General features: G+C 47.3%; 7 protein-coding genes across 7 annotated transcripts; 1 reads left to right on the top strand and 6 right to left on the bottom strand.

Moving 5' to 3' along the window:
- Nucleotides 1–389: 389 nt before the first annotated feature.
- EV420DRAFT_473370 (uncharacterized protein) lies at nt 390–2,499 on the bottom strand. The gene is made up of 7 exons (XM_060482274.1): nt 1,856–2,499; nt 1,592–1,802; nt 1,443–1,535; nt 1,271–1,384; nt 1,120–1,214; nt 449–1,064; nt 390–391 (listed from the first exon to the last, which is right to left on the bottom strand). Exons 1-6 carry the CDS (start codon nt 2,270–2,272, stop codon nt 642–644), a joined length of 1,353 nt encoding a protein of 450 aa, XP_060329981.1. The 5' UTR covers nt 2,273–2,499; the 3' UTR covers nt 390–391; nt 449–641.
- Nucleotides 2,500–3,799, bottom strand: EV420DRAFT_472700 (ras family-domain-containing protein). Its single transcript, XM_060482273.1, has 6 exons — nt 3,525–3,799; nt 3,356–3,476; nt 3,228–3,300; nt 3,058–3,169; nt 2,846–3,006; nt 2,500–2,788 (listed from the first exon to the last, which is right to left on the bottom strand). The coding sequence occupies exons 1-6, from the start codon at nt 3,635–3,637 to the stop codon at nt 2,727–2,729; spliced, it is 642 nt and encodes a 213-aa protein (XP_060329982.1). The 5' UTR covers nt 3,638–3,799; the 3' UTR covers nt 2,500–2,726.
- EV420DRAFT_1309344 (protein-tyrosine phosphatase-like protein) lies at nt 3,683–4,775 on the bottom strand. Its single transcript, XM_060468544.1, has 2 exons — nt 3,955–4,775; nt 3,683–3,896 (listed from the first exon to the last, which is right to left on the bottom strand). The coding sequence occupies exon 1, from the start codon at nt 4,686–4,688 to the stop codon at nt 4,020–4,022; it is 669 nt and encodes a 222-aa protein (XP_060329983.1). The 5' UTR covers nt 4,689–4,775; the 3' UTR covers nt 3,683–3,896; nt 3,955–4,019.
- A 1,686-nt stretch (nt 4,776–6,461) lies between these two features.
- Nucleotides 6,462–8,350, bottom strand: EV420DRAFT_1643542 (uncharacterized protein; the record flags this gene model as incomplete). The annotated part of the gene is made up of 16 exons (XM_060477528.1): nt 6,462–6,482; nt 6,561–6,740; nt 6,796–6,978; nt 7,040–7,107; nt 7,162–7,219; nt 7,274–7,348; nt 7,405–7,472; nt 7,529–7,637; nt 7,692–7,705; nt 7,757–7,768; nt 7,822–7,854; nt 7,909–7,948; nt 7,999–8,040; nt 8,104–8,131; nt 8,185–8,277; nt 8,331–8,350. The coding sequence occupies 16 exons, from the start codon at nt 8,348–8,350 to the stop codon at nt 6,462–6,464; spliced, it is 1,044 nt and encodes a 347-aa protein (XP_060329984.1).
- A 1,221-nt stretch (nt 8,351–9,571) lies between these two features.
- EV420DRAFT_1643543 (fungal-specific transcription factor domain-containing protein) lies at nt 9,572–12,659 on the bottom strand (the record flags this gene model as incomplete). Its single annotated transcript, XM_060477529.1, has 13 exons — nt 9,572–9,841; nt 9,894–10,361; nt 10,415–10,439; nt 10,491–10,682; nt 10,734–10,793; nt 10,847–11,113; nt 11,161–11,266; nt 11,325–11,351; nt 11,403–11,719; nt 11,783–12,045; nt 12,097–12,392; nt 12,441–12,475; nt 12,526–12,659. 13 exons carry the CDS (start codon nt 12,657–12,659, stop codon nt 9,572–9,574), a joined length of 2,460 nt encoding a protein of 819 aa, XP_060329985.1.
- Nucleotides 12,660–13,272: 613 nt separating this feature from the next.
- Nucleotides 13,273–14,696, top strand: EV420DRAFT_1687212 (uncharacterized protein). The gene is made up of 3 exons (XM_060479293.1): nt 13,273–13,475; nt 13,535–13,830; nt 13,882–14,696. Exons 1-3 carry the CDS (start codon nt 13,291–13,293, stop codon nt 14,226–14,228), a joined length of 828 nt encoding a protein of 275 aa, XP_060329986.1. The 5' UTR covers nt 13,273–13,290; the 3' UTR covers nt 14,229–14,696.
- Nucleotides 14,697–14,784: 88 nt separating this feature from the next.
- Nucleotides 14,785–16,117, bottom strand: EV420DRAFT_1643545 (3-ketoacyl-CoA reductase; the record flags this gene model as incomplete). The annotated part of the gene is made up of 7 exons (XM_060477530.1): nt 14,785–15,060; nt 15,115–15,283; nt 15,338–15,476; nt 15,527–15,640; nt 15,691–15,850; nt 15,901–16,019; nt 16,075–16,117. The coding sequence occupies 7 exons, from the start codon at nt 16,115–16,117 to the stop codon at nt 14,785–14,787; spliced, it is 1,020 nt and encodes a 339-aa protein (XP_060329987.1).
- Between the last annotated feature and the right edge of the window lie 126 nt (nt 16,118–16,243).

Here is a 16,243-nt window from a genome sequence, read left to right on the forward strand (position 1 = left end):
TCGGATCTACCCACATATCAAGACATCGTCAACATCTCTACTCAGTCGTATTCATCGTCGCCGTCGTGCATCCCCGTACTATCACCAAGGCAATCTCGTAATACCAAAGGGCGTTCCGATCCATTTGATCAATAACCGCTAGTAATCACCCCGTCTTCCCGAGGATAGGCCTGAACACTTGAGAGCAAGATTCTTTGAGAAGTGAAAACAAAAAACAAATCAACTTGTCCACTAACCTCTGCGCCAACAATTCGAGTCCAGCTGTTACCTCCAAGTCAGAGCCTGGACGAAGTTTCTCCACAGCTTGGTTGAACCGCCGAATGGACAATGCGACCTTTTCTGCCCTTTCCGCAGACTCCGTCGATATCGGTATTGTAATTCGGAAAGTCGCCTGAGTGCAAGCCAAGTCAAACGGTGAAGAGCGAACTCAGACTGTGGCATCACTTACCTTGACAGAACCCCAAAAAGGACAGAACAAATATCGAACCAAATCATTCGTAAATTCCCTGTACATTCCCTCTGCTCCACCCTGAATACTAGCTGCAAATCCAATGGAACCAACATCATTTTCGAAATGCGGGAAACGATCAAAGTATCGAGAAAATGAGAACCTCCAAAAGCTCTAAGATCAAAATCAGTTCTCATGAAGCACAAGTGTGGAGTGAACTGACAATGCGCACAGGGTTGGAGAATGGAGTTTCACCACTCGGTACATAATCCATCCGGATATAACAATTGAGCGCATTCAGTGGTTGATCGGAGACTACGTAGGGCGATGCCTCCAAGGCACATCGCAGTGTATTGAGGCCTGGTATAGTATACCATAAGGTCCCCCCCACAACATTCTCTCCATCGCCATCCTGTAGCACGAGCCTGGTGGGCTTCGAGTCGGACGTCAAGTCAAAATTGAGGTGGGAGAGATAGGTGTGCATGACAGCGATCAGCCGTTGCCGAGGCGTCAACGCCACGATAGTGTTGTCACTGGGCAATGAAACCTTAGTCCTCATATATGTTTCGTATGCATGGGCATCCCATTCTGCTAGGTGTAGAGTTTCAAGGTACAACTTGAGCAGAGGGGTGTAAGTATTTATGGTAATTACAATCCGATAAGTTGCTTACCGAGATAACACTCGGAGGGAGCTGATACTTTGCCAAAGTCTCTTCCAAATAATCGTGATACCCTTCCAATAGTAGAGCCAGCGTGAAACGCGTCACTACAGGCGATGACGTCAACTTAAGATCATCCAAATGTCAATAAGGTGACACTCACCGAGCGCCATCTTCTGCATAAAGGCAACACTTTCACGTACCGGCAGACCTTCTGGAGTTTTGTTACATCCACCAATTTCAACGTGTCCCCTCACGTGAAATTTTCCGCTTCGGGCTGAAAGGGTCATATATATCAGAGAAATTAAAATACCAAGCTTGACCAGACGACGCACGGTTATAGGTATACCAAATTGTTTCTTTAAGGTCAGTAACCATGCCGTGCACATTGAAAGTGTATCCTTGCTGTCTATTCAAGGCCGCGGCAGCTTTTCAGGAGCAACGGTTCAGACGACGTTTTGTGTTGAAAAGACGATATACTTACCAACCAGCTTCGCGAGGAGGTGGGCCAGTATCTGTTTCCGATTCTGCGGGAGCACTCTGAATTCATACTCAACAACTAGAAGTGTCAAGCCATTGTAGAGACGCAGTGGCACTTCAATGGTCCCTCCGGACGATGTATCTCTAGGAGGAACAATTCTTTCCGCAGAGCTTAATATAAGGGACCCAAATAGAGCCAGGATTCCTCTTATCATCTGTGTAACAGTAGCAGTGAGACCGGAGAAATGACCATTTCAAGTGAACCTACATAAGAAGTGAGATGTAAATGTTCCGCCGTTTCAGTATGCCATTCAGGCAGCTTATATATTTCAAGGGCCACACAGTGGTCCTCTTTCATACGCAGAATAAGGTCCATCGATAAGCGAACGTCAAAACGAACTGGAGCGTGTTTAACCTGTTCCCGACCTTTGGCTGGGTCTAGATTAGCAATAGAAGCGACGTCTTCCCATATTACTTGGGATAGGGATGGGAAAGTCTCCCTCAGATGGTCCAACTGGTCTTGTTCGAAACCGATGGTGTTGCAGATAGCAAGGAACACCCGAAGATGATTGCTCTTGTCGGCTATTGGAACATCCTGCTGGAAAGTAGTCTTGTAGAGCTGGTGGAGTTTTCTGACTCCCTCTGCCGATGAGCTACGCGTAATAAGAGGAGACCGCAGGGACATGAGACGAAGACGGGTATGTGCAGACGTAAAGGAGTTCTTAACCAGATTCTCTGTCTTGGATGACAAACCCGCCAGAGTAGAGGCCGAACAAGACTTAGACGAAGGTGAGACGATCCTGAGGCGATGTGAACCAAGATATTAATGTTAGGATCTACAGAAAATGGAACATCATGCAGGACATTTCAAAAGAAAAAAGTAGAACCCAAATCTCGTTATAACCTTCTTAAAAGGCTGGTCCAACCATCGTGAAAGACTTTGTATGAATTACAAGTTTCTGTTAGAACAGCAAGTGAGTCTAGATGTTACCTCGATCATATGCACCCTGGGACTACGGTTCAGTCAAAATTTTCCACTTTCTGGAGCTAGCGATGGAAGGCAACGCGGCGTGTTACATTGGTTCCGAAAATGAGGGTGAAAGCATCAAGAAAGATACAGGCATGTACAGATAGATCGCTCAGCAATTGCACTGTGATGCCTCTGGAACTTCGCCTGAAGACGGTGTCGTGACGTCGATTTCTGCATGTATATCAGCAAGCGTCCCGGATCCTCAATTGCTTCTCGGAGCATACGCACTTGTATTCCCATCCGTCTGACCTTCCTTCTCCATCCCAGGCAGCGACATAGCAATCTTCTTGAACAAGCTCTTGACGTTGTGTCCTGCCTTTGCAGACGTCTCCATGAACAATATATCGAGCTGTGTAGCTTTGGCTGTTGCTTCTTCTAACGTTACTTGCCTGCTCATGAGTGAGAGATCAACAAGAACATAAACTACGGAAAGTACATACCGTTTATCTGACAAGTCAGCCTTGTTTCCGACCAGCACTATTATGACATCGCTGCCTCTCTCCGAACGAACATCATCTATCCACTTCGTTGTCGATAAGAATGACTGTCGATCTACCAGCGAAGGCATGAGTACACATGGATCCTGTTATTAGTAGCGCTGGGCACTGACTTGTGATATCGAATACGACAATGGCGACTGAGGAATCACGAATGTAGGATGGTATTAGAGACCGAAATCGTTCCTGTCAGTAGAGGTAAAGTTGAAGAAGGGCGACAAGGAGCTGTCATGATGCACACCTGTCCTGCAGTATCCCAGAGCTGTAACCTGACTGTTCGGTCTTCAAGATACATCGTCTTGCTGAGAAAGTCTATACCGATGGTTGCTTGGTATGTATTGTCGAAGGTGTCATACATGAACCTACAGTGGATATTAGGCATCATTGGTGAAATATCGCAAGGTCGTCACCGTGTAATCAAGCTGGTCTTGCCGACGCTCTGGTCACCAAGCAGTACGATCTTGGTACGCTTGGGAGGCGTAGAAGAAAAGTCGGCAGTCGGAGGTGTCGAGGGTGAGTCCATTGCTAGCGTCGACGTCGGCGCGAGTGGCGGACAATTGTCAAGCTGGTATATACCGTTGACGTGCCTCGTTTACGTCATGAACTAATGTAACGGTCACGATTCATATTTCGCCCAACAAGTCCGTTAAATAGGTCTACTTTGTCTACCTCTACGCTCAGCGCAATACATGATAGGAAAATTAGAGACGATGTGAATGTGTATATGTACAGTGCGATGAATACAGTATATGTCCAAACAGAAAGATATAAGCTTGGAACCCCTGTAAAACAAAATAAGTCGTTGTCAAGAGAGAGAAAGCAAAAAAAAAAAAAACATACCAAAGTAGATGATAGCCCACACCGTAGAAGCCCAAGTAAATAAAGTCCTCCGCGCGACTGGCTCTCTATGCAGCCGCGTGCACCGTCGCTGCCCTAAAGTTCTTCACAAACTCGAACTGGGCTCCAGTTTCCGGACTGTGTGGAAACCTGGTGCATTTTTCGACGGTGCACCACTCCCTGGCGATGATCTGCAGCGCCTCGTCGCCATCCCTAGCCAGTCCGCTCTGAACAAGCCAGCACCCAATCACCATACCGGTCCTTCCTATGCCACCACGACAATGAACCGCACTAATTCGGCCACGGTCCTCATTATCCCTAATGACATCCAGCACACGGTACATGTAGTCCACGCTCTCCGGAAGGGACCTGTCTCGTATGGGGAAACGATGGTATTCAATAGTCGCGGTATCAATACCCAATATAGTCGCCCGTCCACACAGCACATTCGCATACGGAGACAACTCGCCATTCTCCGTGAGGTCGATGAAGGTCCGCACGCCAGCCTTTAGCAAGGAGTCGAGCTTGGGCCTGTAGGGGTTCTTTGGTGTCCAAGGGTACTCGCAAGCTAAGAGCAAGGGGGTGGCCCAGTATGAATTGGGTATCGGCCGTGGACAGACGGCTGTGAGCGGACTTGGACGATCCGGTGGTGGTAGAGCATGGATGAGACGCTGGTCGATTTGGAGATCAGCCTGGTCAGAAGAGTGACAGGTAGAGCTGAACGTTAACGACGACATGGTAGAAAGACAATCAGAAAACGAGCAGGGTTGAACGGTTGTTAGGGTGAAGAGATGGTAGTGGTCTTTATGCAACCCGATATACAGCTTCCCTAACAGGAACTTCAATGAAGACCTCCAAGGCATCGGCCACGTGATCGGAATCCGCTTGTCTCCGCCACCAATCGGAATCTCTCCCTTACTTATACTTGCTGCCATCTCCTTCTATCCCAAAACATACACAAAACTTCACAGGAATCCTCTTCCTTTCTCGCCCTTCTCCTGGGCCAGGACGACCTCGACTAGGTCAGTAAAGATAGTATTCCGTCTTGCGGGGCCCCGCTCTCCTTTCTAAAAAGGAGTCGAAACACGTGGAGTCCCTGGGTGCGTCATAATTTTCAGCCATTCGAATTTTGTGGAGCACCACAGCCTTGGCATCGAACCAGAGTAACAGCCTCGAAAACTCAACAATGAGGACCTCTACGCTATTATTGTCAACAACGGCCGTACATCTACATCTCGTCAACGGAGCTTATACTGCTCAACATAGCATTTCTATATGGCCGTAATAGTACGGCCGTTAAGCTACGGCGCCCCGTTTCTGTGTACTAACTCCCTACGTTCTTGCCCCCAATTTCTGGTTGTATAATGCCGATATCTTTGAACCAGCTTCGCTCCCATCTGACCGACCTGCAATACAGTGCTCACAATGTCTATGGTGTTCTGGCCCCGCTCCATAAAGATCGCATCAAAGATTTTCTTCGTGGGCAAGTGAAAAGGGTAGCATCTGGAAACGGGATCTTTAAGGGTGTCCAGATTTAGATCAAAGTCCAGCTTAGCTTGCTCCGTGGACTGCAGTCGAGACTCGAGACTTTTTAAGTACCAGACCTGGATGCAGCCTCAGACTCGCCTCAATTTCGACGTCACCTATGTATATACCAAACGACCTCGGTGATCGCATCAACGATTTTCTCAATGGCCGACTCAATTTTTGCCTTGTCGTCCGGTTGCATTAATGCATCTGAAGGATGGGACAACCGCCTTGATTGCCGCTCTCAATAAAGACTGCCAACGGTATTGCAATTGCCGGCATCATCCCGAAAATGCCGCAAAATTACATTATATGCCGCATGTATCCTACACTAAAGACTCTTTCTAGATGTAAAGCAGCTCAGTTCTAGCTTCAACGTTCTCATGTTCCGTCTGACTTGGGCAGAATTGGGTACGTACACCTCGAAGATGAAGGGCGTCCAACAGGGTATCTACAAGCGGTACTAGGACATGAGCATGTGCAGCAGATCAGTTGCCAGTTGGACTCGGTTCCACACCTTTCGTGACGCCCCGCATCTTAGCTGTAACTGCGGATAACCAGCCATGTGCTTTATTTCTTGAGGTCAGAAGACTCGCAAGAATACACGAGGTTATACGAATGTCCATGCGAAGGGAAGCGCCACTCGGAAAATGAAATTCAGAGGACCAAAATTATATCCGCTATCAGGGCGGGATCGCGTACTTTGACTTTAAATAGGTATCCCGCTCCTGGTACGGGCGCAAAAATGACTAATAGCTGCTTATCTTTCCTTCGGCCTGGGTACGGCCCAGATGCTCTTTCTTTTTCCTTGCCTGTGAAAAGCGCCGATGAAGTCGCCACCTATATTTGTCAGGGAAAGGTCGCAAACCGTCAAGACTACCGTCCCGCTCTCTGTCCGATCTCTAGCGTTTTTGCAAATGGGGTACCATTTCAAAGAAACGTGTTCACGTATTTCATCTACTGTGTAATGATACATTTACCAATTAGCCCTTGAGCGTAGTAGTCTATACTTCTAAGAGGATAGAGATTAAGAATATATTAATACCACCACGTACACTGTATGACCTGGAGTTCGATCACACGTTGCTACCATCTTTTTTCGTCTCAATTTCCCATGGCTCCCTGCTGGTCGTAGAAACATTGTCAGATACCTTCATATCGTCAGATTCCATCCGCTGGATGTCGCCCATCTCGTGCTGCTCAACGGACACGAAGACTTCTGGGCGGGTGTTGGCGCCAAAGCGGAGGACAGCAGCATCGCTCTGGTGGTCCCGTTAGCCCTCGGATAAAATCAGATTGAAGCAGATGACTACGAACTTTCTTTGTCCGAGACGCGGTACCTCCTGACGTAGACACGATACCACCCGTAGTGTGTGAATGCGAATTATTGTTGGCGCTGCTATCGTAGGCCCATCCGCCTCGCGAATTGAGACTACTCATAAGCGTGTTTGTGTATAACTTCGAAAGGGGGAAGTTGAACAGCAGATGAAGCCCGGTTGGCTGTAAAGGGAGATGTCATTGTCAGTTGTCAACTTTGGACTATGACATGGGGTCAACTTACATCCAAGAGATATACCATCAAATCTACGATGGCGCATACTGAGGTTATCAAGCCGGTTTGTACAGTAGCTAAAATGCAACAAGTGAGCAATAGAAGTTGCAGCATAGCGTCAAATGGTGTACATCGAATGATCCTGTCAACCAATTCATCAGAGGTTTGGAATCCTGTCTTATGTCTTCTCTAGAAGATACAGCGTCAGCCTGGAGGCCCTGTTTCCAAAAGGACAGCGCGTACTAGATGCCAGACCAGAATACCGGTAATGAGTATGTCGGCGACACAGGCACCCACAAGCCAAAGGATGACCCAAGACTAAAAGGTCGTGTCAATCAGATTGAAATGGAGCCAAATTGGACGGTATGAAGTACCTTAATTTCTTGAAACTTGACAAACGTTCCAGCTTTCATTGCCTCGGCGGTACTACCTATGGCTCCCACTGGAAACAACCTTCGGTCAACGAGGACAGGTTTTCGGGACATTGCGATGGCCTACCGGTACCCGCTAGTGCAGTTGCGACAACCACTGACACCATCCAAATATTTGACGTTAAAATCTTTACTCTCCATGCGAAAAATAGTTGTACAGCGCCAGACACAATGCCCTGAGAGTTACCATGAGAGCTGAACACCGCAAGGCAAATGGATCAAGATTTTACCGTCAATGCGGCAGCTTTAAAGACGTCAAAACGATTTCAATTTGTCATGAAGAAACGAGACGTACACACGGCGAAGACTAGAAAACAAAATGAGCCATTGCAATCAGAGCATCATGGGAGAAGGACTTACGTATTGTTACATTGAGGAGATACGCTGCGTCGCCTTGATGGGAAACGCAGTCAGTAAAGTGATGGATTCATTTGTGGGCTTACTCACTGAAATGTATAACAAGGGATGTATACAGGTAGGCGAATTGCTATAGGCAAAATCAGAAAAACGTGCAGGTTGATACAGAGGAAACTCAACTAGAGCCGTATTTATGACGTTGATGAGAAGGAGGAAGACCACCTTCGCAAGAAGATATCACGTAGTGAGCGTCGGTAGAAGGTGGCAGCCGACCCCGATACTCACTAAAAGCTTCATCCAAAGTTTGTCACGTCTGTGCGAAGAAAAATATTAGCAGCTTATGGCTGAAGAGGAAAGAGTACGCACTTCTGGTATGTGACCAAGTATATGTATGACTGAGCCATAACGACACCCATGAGAAGAATATTGAAGAAGTGTCCGATAAGCATAGGACCATGGCTGGAATTGTGGTGTCAGTACTCGATTACAAAAGAGGACGGTATTCTGCTCACGAAGGTTCAGCGACAGACATGGTGACGGTAAGGAAAGCTGCGGGATACCAAAGAATATCGCCACGGATAATCCGAGCACATATGTTTATATACCCGGCTTGAGGCCGACAGAACGCGATCCGTCGCAAGGCTGAGCGCTGCCCCTGAGACGATTGGATAGGCACGCTTGCCCGGAAGGTACGGACCAGTACAGACCTCGGTCTCAAGACTTATCATCAATCTTGAGATACGTCGTGCCTCATATCAGAGGTCCATTTTGCAGAGTTTCACAGCTGATGGGCCCAGAGTTGACGCCACAGAAGACTTCAAGAACTGGTATATTTGCCATGGATACCTGCGTGTTCTTTCTCTGATTGAAAAAGGCAGCGAAATTGTAGGACATAGCTCGAGATTGAAATCCTGGGAAGGAAGTTTTATTAGCCGACACCAGGGACCCGTCGACAGTTAACTTACCCGACGCCAAGGCTCAAGGGACGTGAGAATGAATCGCCGACGCTTTGTTGCTTTACCGGTCCTCGCACCCCTAGCAGATCATAGGAGCAGGGCACGGAAGTACTGTCTAGCCAACCGCTGTCAATCAGTCCGATAGGTGGGGAAGGGCAACTGCTTAGTGAGAACAAGTTTCCGTCGCTTCAAGCAACTTTGTTTAGAATGAAATACTGGTCAGAAGGCCTTTACGATATGACGGAGGGGGATGATAATCGAATTTGTAGGATTTTCGCCATCGCAAGAGGTAATTTAGTAAGGCCTAACACGTCTTCACATCCGAGCCCACTCGGGATATGTAGAATAGGCAGGTATAGACAGGAATAGACCCTTGACGACAGACCTTCGTAAGTACCGTAACAGCATACTAATATTGATTTTTCATCACCGGCACGCTTACTAAACTGCCCAAGAGCTGCGCTTTCGGAAAGGTGGCATGCCCAAGCGACAGGCCACTTCATGGCAAGAATTCCCTGAAAGGCGGAGGTTGAACACATATCAGATTGACAATGTGGAAAGACACGCCAACCTGACAGCTTACCGTAACTCCCGATACTGTCAGCCTTGATCCTCCTCGCTATCGAGACAGAAACGAGACGACTTTCAAGGATGAATAGGCAGATGAGGATTTTGGTAGGCGGCCCTATTTCTGCGGAAATTTCGAGTCGTTTACACACACTAAGATACAAAGCCGTTAACTGTTATACACAATCTCCAACAGATTATCAACCTCTCAAGCATGCTATCCCAATCATTCAAGAGTGACTCTCAGACTCACGGTCTCCAAAGTCTGGATGCCTCATGAAAACATCGTCAAAATTTGAGGTCCAGTTCCACGTATATCCTGGTCCTAGCAAAGGCCACATGCTAGGACTGGAATGCATCGTCTCCTGGCCTGAGCTCGCAGTACTGAACATCTGAGATAAGGAATCAGGACCAATATCTTGAGAACCTGACACTGCCGTATTCAGGTGTAGATGGTCAACGAAGCTCGGAGTATTCTGCAGCAATGTCGACGTAGATAGCTGAAATGCATCGATGAGGGACCGTTTTATCAATAAAAAGCAACGACAATACTTCGGAAAGATTCATGGGTGTCAAGGGGAAGGAGACACTTGTAGCAGGAGCGGTCGGGCCCGCCATCGTGGGCGGCGTCCATCCCAGACTTACCAACGCTTTCGCAATGTCAGAAGAAGGATCGTTAGCCCATTCTAAGTCGCTTGTCGAGATTTGCTGTCTCCCACGTTCTTCGGTTCGATTAAAGGTATCTTCTGAATCGGGAGGGTCACTTTTAGATTCTGGACACCAGTCCACTAGCAGCCGGCTAAGAATTTCGCCGCTCTGTGTCGCACATTGCCACGAATGGCCCATTTCTTGTAGAGCACGCAAGCAAGTTTTCGCACCTTCTAGAGATGCGGCTGTTTGTTTCTCGGTGCGGCCATTCCCTTGCGTCACAGCACCGAGGAGATGCGACGTTCCTGCTGTAAATGTTATTTGAGTGAGAGTTATAGGTGCATAGCGAAGCCCTGGACATTCGCGATACAACTGGCACGAGACATAAGTAAGCCAAAGGAAAAGAAGAGAGGTATGCTCCATACATCTAGAAGCTGAACGATTCGTGATCTGGGAAGCGACGTGAGAACAGCTTAGCAGATATAACAAGAGACCACTTACGATGCTTTACTACAACGAGAAACAGCGAATTCGTTTCCATGAGAACTGCCTCGGAGATAAAACGGCCGGTGTAAAAGTATTACGACGAAGTAATACATAGCATGGAGCATAATGACATGTGGCGGGCTGGGGTTCTTACTGGAAAGAACAAGACCTTCGGGTAGATCGGCGTACCATTTCTCCAGTTGGATACTACAAGATGTCAGCAAAAGAGTGAGGGATGCCATGAAAATTGTGGCATACTCTAGATCAGAGACAAGATTTTGAGTTCTGGCAGAAGATATCTTAGCACGCAGATGATATCTATGTTCAAAAGGGTGAGTTGGAAGAATAGATAGATGAAAGGAGCTACGAACACTACATCGGCCACGCGTTCCGCAATATATGCGAGTTTACAAGTCCAAAGAAAATTGGTGCTCGCCCAACTGGGTATACGGATATCTTGAAGCTCCATGGTGTCTGGGTCCTCTTCTGAATCCTCTTCTGAAATCAGATACGACTGTGATGTCAGTTGTACGGGCATCCAGAGAGCAGCATCCCTTTCCTTGTTGACACTAGGAAAGGGAGTCTCTATTTCCGACATTTTCAACGTAGGGCTCCGGCCAACATAGAAACCCCACAGTCTATCTCCTTATCAGTAAGTGGTGCCGAAGATACAGAAGAAGCGCACTTGTCCTGTATATAGCACATATAATACGTATGATCACGGTCATCTTTGAAGGACTCTGTAATGAGACGTTTCTGAATCCATTTCGAACAATCAATTCCAAGACCGACTGGCAAGATGGTACCATCAGCTATGAAAATCGAATTTTTTGAATACATGAAACTGACGAGTCTGGCTCATTCGTAAACCCATACCTATTACAAGATTCAGTGACACTTGTTAAAATCACAGAGATCCAAGCCTACCGGCATACATATACCCCAGACCATGACGTGCTGTCCCGGAATGATAACTGCCAAGTAACATCAGACCCACGACGGTGCTTAGCATCGGGCTTTCAGCCTCAGAATCGATGGCTCGCTTTGCTTCAGAGGCAAACACAGCACCTTTGTCGCATGAGCCAAGGCATGTACGATCTGAATAATTTGCGGCTAAGGAAAGAATAGCATTATGCAGAAGGCCGCTATACTGGGATGTCCGTGCCAGAGGAGGTGCCGCTGAAAAGGACAAGCATATTGCCACGTCTCTTTTGAAAAGAGTAGGTTCGACCCAATAGCACCAGCTGTTTAAGATTAAGTGTGAGGTCTATTATCTAGTGGATGAGCTCAAGGTAATGGCAACCTACCTATTGAAGTAAGCGAAAAACATATCGATAAGTTCATCGTGAATATCCCGATGGAAACCGTCAACGACTGGCAGATTTCGCGACCAATCGAAGTCTGTACCTCCAGAATATTCTGGAGACGATGTACTATAAGGCGAAGAAGCACCAAGCGGAGTAGCATTCAGTGGCATCGATGCAGAAGATGATGAAACTGATGGTTCAGGCAAGTGCATAAACGCTGAAGTTGGACCATATTGTCTCAACTCCCCGGTGTCGTCGTCAATCTAGGGGAGGAAATCACAAACTTAGAAGACATGGGTTGTAGAAGAAGTAACCTTGAGCCTGTTGATCCCAAAGTCATTAACAGAGAATGAATCAGAGTCTTCGTCCTCTGGCTCTGCATTCAGATCTCCAGATGACCCACCGGCTGCTCTATCTTCGTGCGCAAGACCAAGAGAGAGTGGCTGGGATTCCGTGAGAGAGGCAAGTTCGTCTATGCCCCGCTCTCTTAATAAAGTCTCAAGAACTTTGATACGTTGCTTCAGAGCATCCACATAAGGTTTCGTGACCGGCTTCCGACCGTCCTGCTCTGTGGTGTAATGGCACTCGTCGTTATACAGTGAGCATGTACCTGGCATAGATAAGTCGCGTATCTGAATGCCATACGAGCAAGACATACTGCACTTGGGCTTCATCGCGTCGCATTTTGACTTCCTGTTCATACAGCATTAGTTTCGAAAGCGGGAGGAGGCTCTTCTAGGTACCTCCTTCGACATGCATTACACGCTCGACTGACGTGACTCTTGCGCTTTGGAACCTTTGCAGGACGCGTTGAAGGAGAGGGAGAAGACGTGCGTTTGTTAGAAGTCGTAGCAGCTGCCGCTGTACCTTCTGCCATGGTCGTGGTCATGGATCAGGCAGCAAGTATTACGTCATAACTTTTTGAGCAGTTAGTACGGTGCCAACATCACAGCGTAAAGCATTATGAATTCAAACAGCAATAATGCCGTGCATCGCACCCCGTAAATGGTATATATAAATTACGAAAGTTCAATGATATTAATCTCTCTCTAGATTTGCAATGTTCTTGGCAAGTTTTAGATCTCGCATGGAATAAGTAGAGGATTTCGCAGCTTGGTAGAGGAAAAGTAGGCAAACCCGAGGGCAAAAACCGGGAAAAAGAGGTATGCTTACCGAGCTCAAAGGGAAAGAAACAGCAAAAGCAGCCGCGTTCAATGCAATGGAAAAGAGAATACATGGCGATGTTGAATACCTTGGGCAACGATAAACCAGACCGAGATAGCGTAAGGGACTTTTCGAATCTGCCCTACCCTGCCCCTTGCCTGTCCGTTCGAATTCCGAGGAAGCGCATGGGCTGGCGGTACTAATCGGTCCTGCTCAAGGTAGATTATCTGTTCCGTTCATTTTCCGCTCAACATTCCTGGAATCGGGTTCAATATGTTAGTCAGTCTAAGGACGGTAAAAGCACTTGTCTTTCCAAGGCCTTGTCAACTATCGCTTATTCAACTATGTCTACTACGGCCACGGCGTCAACTCTAACTCCCAGTGATATCAGGTCCCTTTGTCGTGCAGATGCCTTCAAGGAAGCGTCGACTGCTGGCGTCTGCGCCGGGCACGTTCAAGCAAATGTAATCATCCTTCCACAAAAGTATGCGGAAGATTTTCGATGGCTTTGTCTAAGGAATCCAGTCTCGTATGCGTTTTCCCATTCCACACAATATAATGCTATAACAATCTATTATCGTCTTCAAGGTGCCCTCTCCTCGGGGAGACAAAGCCAGGAGACCCCCGCGTACCCGAACATCTTGCGTCTAACAGCGATATTTGCACTGACTGTCCCTTGTATAACATATACCGAGACGGGGTATTTGTTGAAAGCAAGACAAGTCTCGAAGATTATTGGCAGCCGGATAATATCGCGTTTTTCATCGGTTGTTCATACTCTTTTGAGGCTGCTCTCACAGAAAATGGACTTACTCCACGACATATTGAATTGGGGAGAAACGTGTCCATGTACAGGACCAACGTACCACTGATGGCTGCTGGAGGTTCGTATATCCTCTAGCCACGGTTTCCTTCCTAATATACATAATTTCCAGTCTTTAGCGGAAATATGGTCGTTTCCATGCGACCGTACCCCATCTCTCAAGTCCCGAAGGTGCGCGATATCACTCGCCCTTACTTTCTCGCACACGGCGAACCCGTCGCGTACGGCATAGATGGTGCCAAGGCGCTTGGATTGACGGATTTCGACGGTTCGAACCCAGACTTTGGGGACCCATCGGAAATACGTGAAGGGGAGATTGCTGTATACTGGGGCTGTGGGGTAACTCCCCAGGTAGCGGTGATGGACAGTAGGATCGAAGGCATTGTTATGGGACATGCGCCAGGACAGATGCTAGTGCTGGACATGGTGAACAATGCTGTATGCAAGGGGAAACTATAGGCTCACGTCAAATTTGGATCGCTCACAAGATATACTATCACTACTTGCTGTCGAAAGTTGCCCTTATTTTATGTACATTCTACAGGCACATCTATTTATTCATTGAAGTTGGATGAGCATTCATTTGCCATAAAGGTACTGGGCACGCACTGCTGGCCAGGCGAGTATGCGTATTTATGTATTCGGCGGAATATGATCCAGCATGGAGAAAGTTTGCACTGTACGTTGTCAGGATATTCACAATTTACTGAAGTCGAGATCCTTCTATCGTCGATACTCGAAACGCATGTTAATGTTGAAGCTAAAAAGTGATTTGGGCCCATCCTCCTCATTGTTCTCTAGCTTTCGCGTCGTTTCACCAGTATCATATACGTGGTAGCCGTTTGTTAAGAACTCGAACAAGAGAAGTTGCCATTACGAAATCCGAAAAATAAGAATGTTAGATGGATACGATAAATGAAAGAATTGGATTGTTCTCTTCGACCATAAGATAGTACCGGCCGACATCTCGACCAGGTTTTCGAATCTCCCTCATAGTAAGTCCTGGCGTCATAAACTACTGCTTTTTAGCATCCCGCTCCATTTTTCTCAATGCGCGTTTTCGAATATCTTTGTGCAGACCATGGGTGTAGCCAATGAACAAGCTGGGAATTCCAATGACTGTTCGAGCATAATCCATAATGGCATGAGTCCAGTAAGGCGTCGATGTATTAGGTCGTCCGCTTCCAATGGCTCCACAAGCGAGGCCTATTTTTGAGAGGACTGTCTTCACATACGAAGATGGCAAGGGTATAAATGCCGAGGGTTTGCGAATCTTGGAAAGCTTGCTGACCTGCAAGAACGTGTCAGAGAAAGGAGTTATGCAATGTTCTGTCCATAAACATACCACGAAGTACGTATTGACGTGCTCAACAACAATATTGTGGGCCTTGACTTCTTCGGCAAGAGCGCTTGTAAAAGTCGTGAGGAACGCCTTCGTGCCAGAGTATGTGGCAAGCATCGGAGAAGGAATTGCTCCAGCAAAAGAACCGATGTTCAGGATAAGGCCACGCTTGCTAGATTGAGGGATGAGTCTACAACGATTTGGCGCTGTTGAGGGGGCCACGCACCGCTGAATCATTCCTGGAAGAACCGAATAGGTAACGCGCAAAGTTCCATTGATGTTGATTGTCACAATGTCGTCCATCTCGTCTTTGGGCGTGTCCACGAAATACACAGGCATGGAGTGTGATTTCCCAACGTTGTTCACTGGAAGCATTGTGAGTGGAAGGTCGAAGATGAAAAGCAGTTATGTGTACCGAGTACGCCGACATCTAAACCCTCGACGGTTTTGGTAAAATTGTCGTATGAGCTCGAGTCATTCTTGGAGAAATCGATAGTGAAAACTTGAGTCTTGACAGCAAACATGGTGCCTGTACAACGATGAATGACGAGACAGAGCCAGAAGAATGAAGATACGTACTTATTTCCGAAGCCGTTGCATCGAGCAGACTCTTATTTCTTGCTACCAACAACACGTTATAACCAGCCTTGGCTAACTGGAACGCGAACTCTTTCCCAATGCCGTCTGATGCTCCCGTGACCACCGCCCATGCACCCTCCTTCGCTCCGAACCGCTTGATCTACACAAAAAAAGTCACTGGCCACTCGTTGATACAAAACAAAGGCTTACATTCTGCCCGGGCAAGACGAATGTTTGCAGAAACACGAACAAGGTCCGCAAAACAAACTTCAACAGGGTCAGGGAGCCGATACCAAGTAGCGCCGACGCAAGAATGGGGTGAGATTGTGCTGTAATAGAAATAAGTCATTCGGATGATATACGGAGCGAACTTTCATGACATACCGAGGTCGGCGCACGACAATGCGGCTTTCTGTATGGAGCTCATGATGGTTGGGGGAAGACCTGTTCGGACCGGTTTCCGGTTTGGGTACGAGACGCGTCAGAAAGATCTGCCACAAATCTGTCGCTTACCACCTTACAAAATGTAGCTAAAAATGTTGAAATTTGCGTT

This window comes from Desarmillaria tabescens, assembly GCF_030435595.1.
Source record: "Desarmillaria tabescens strain CCBAS 213 chromosome Unknown EV420scaffold_20, whole genome shotgun sequence".
NCBI lineage: Eukaryota > Fungi > Basidiomycota > Agaricomycetes > Agaricales > Physalacriaceae > Desarmillaria > Desarmillaria tabescens.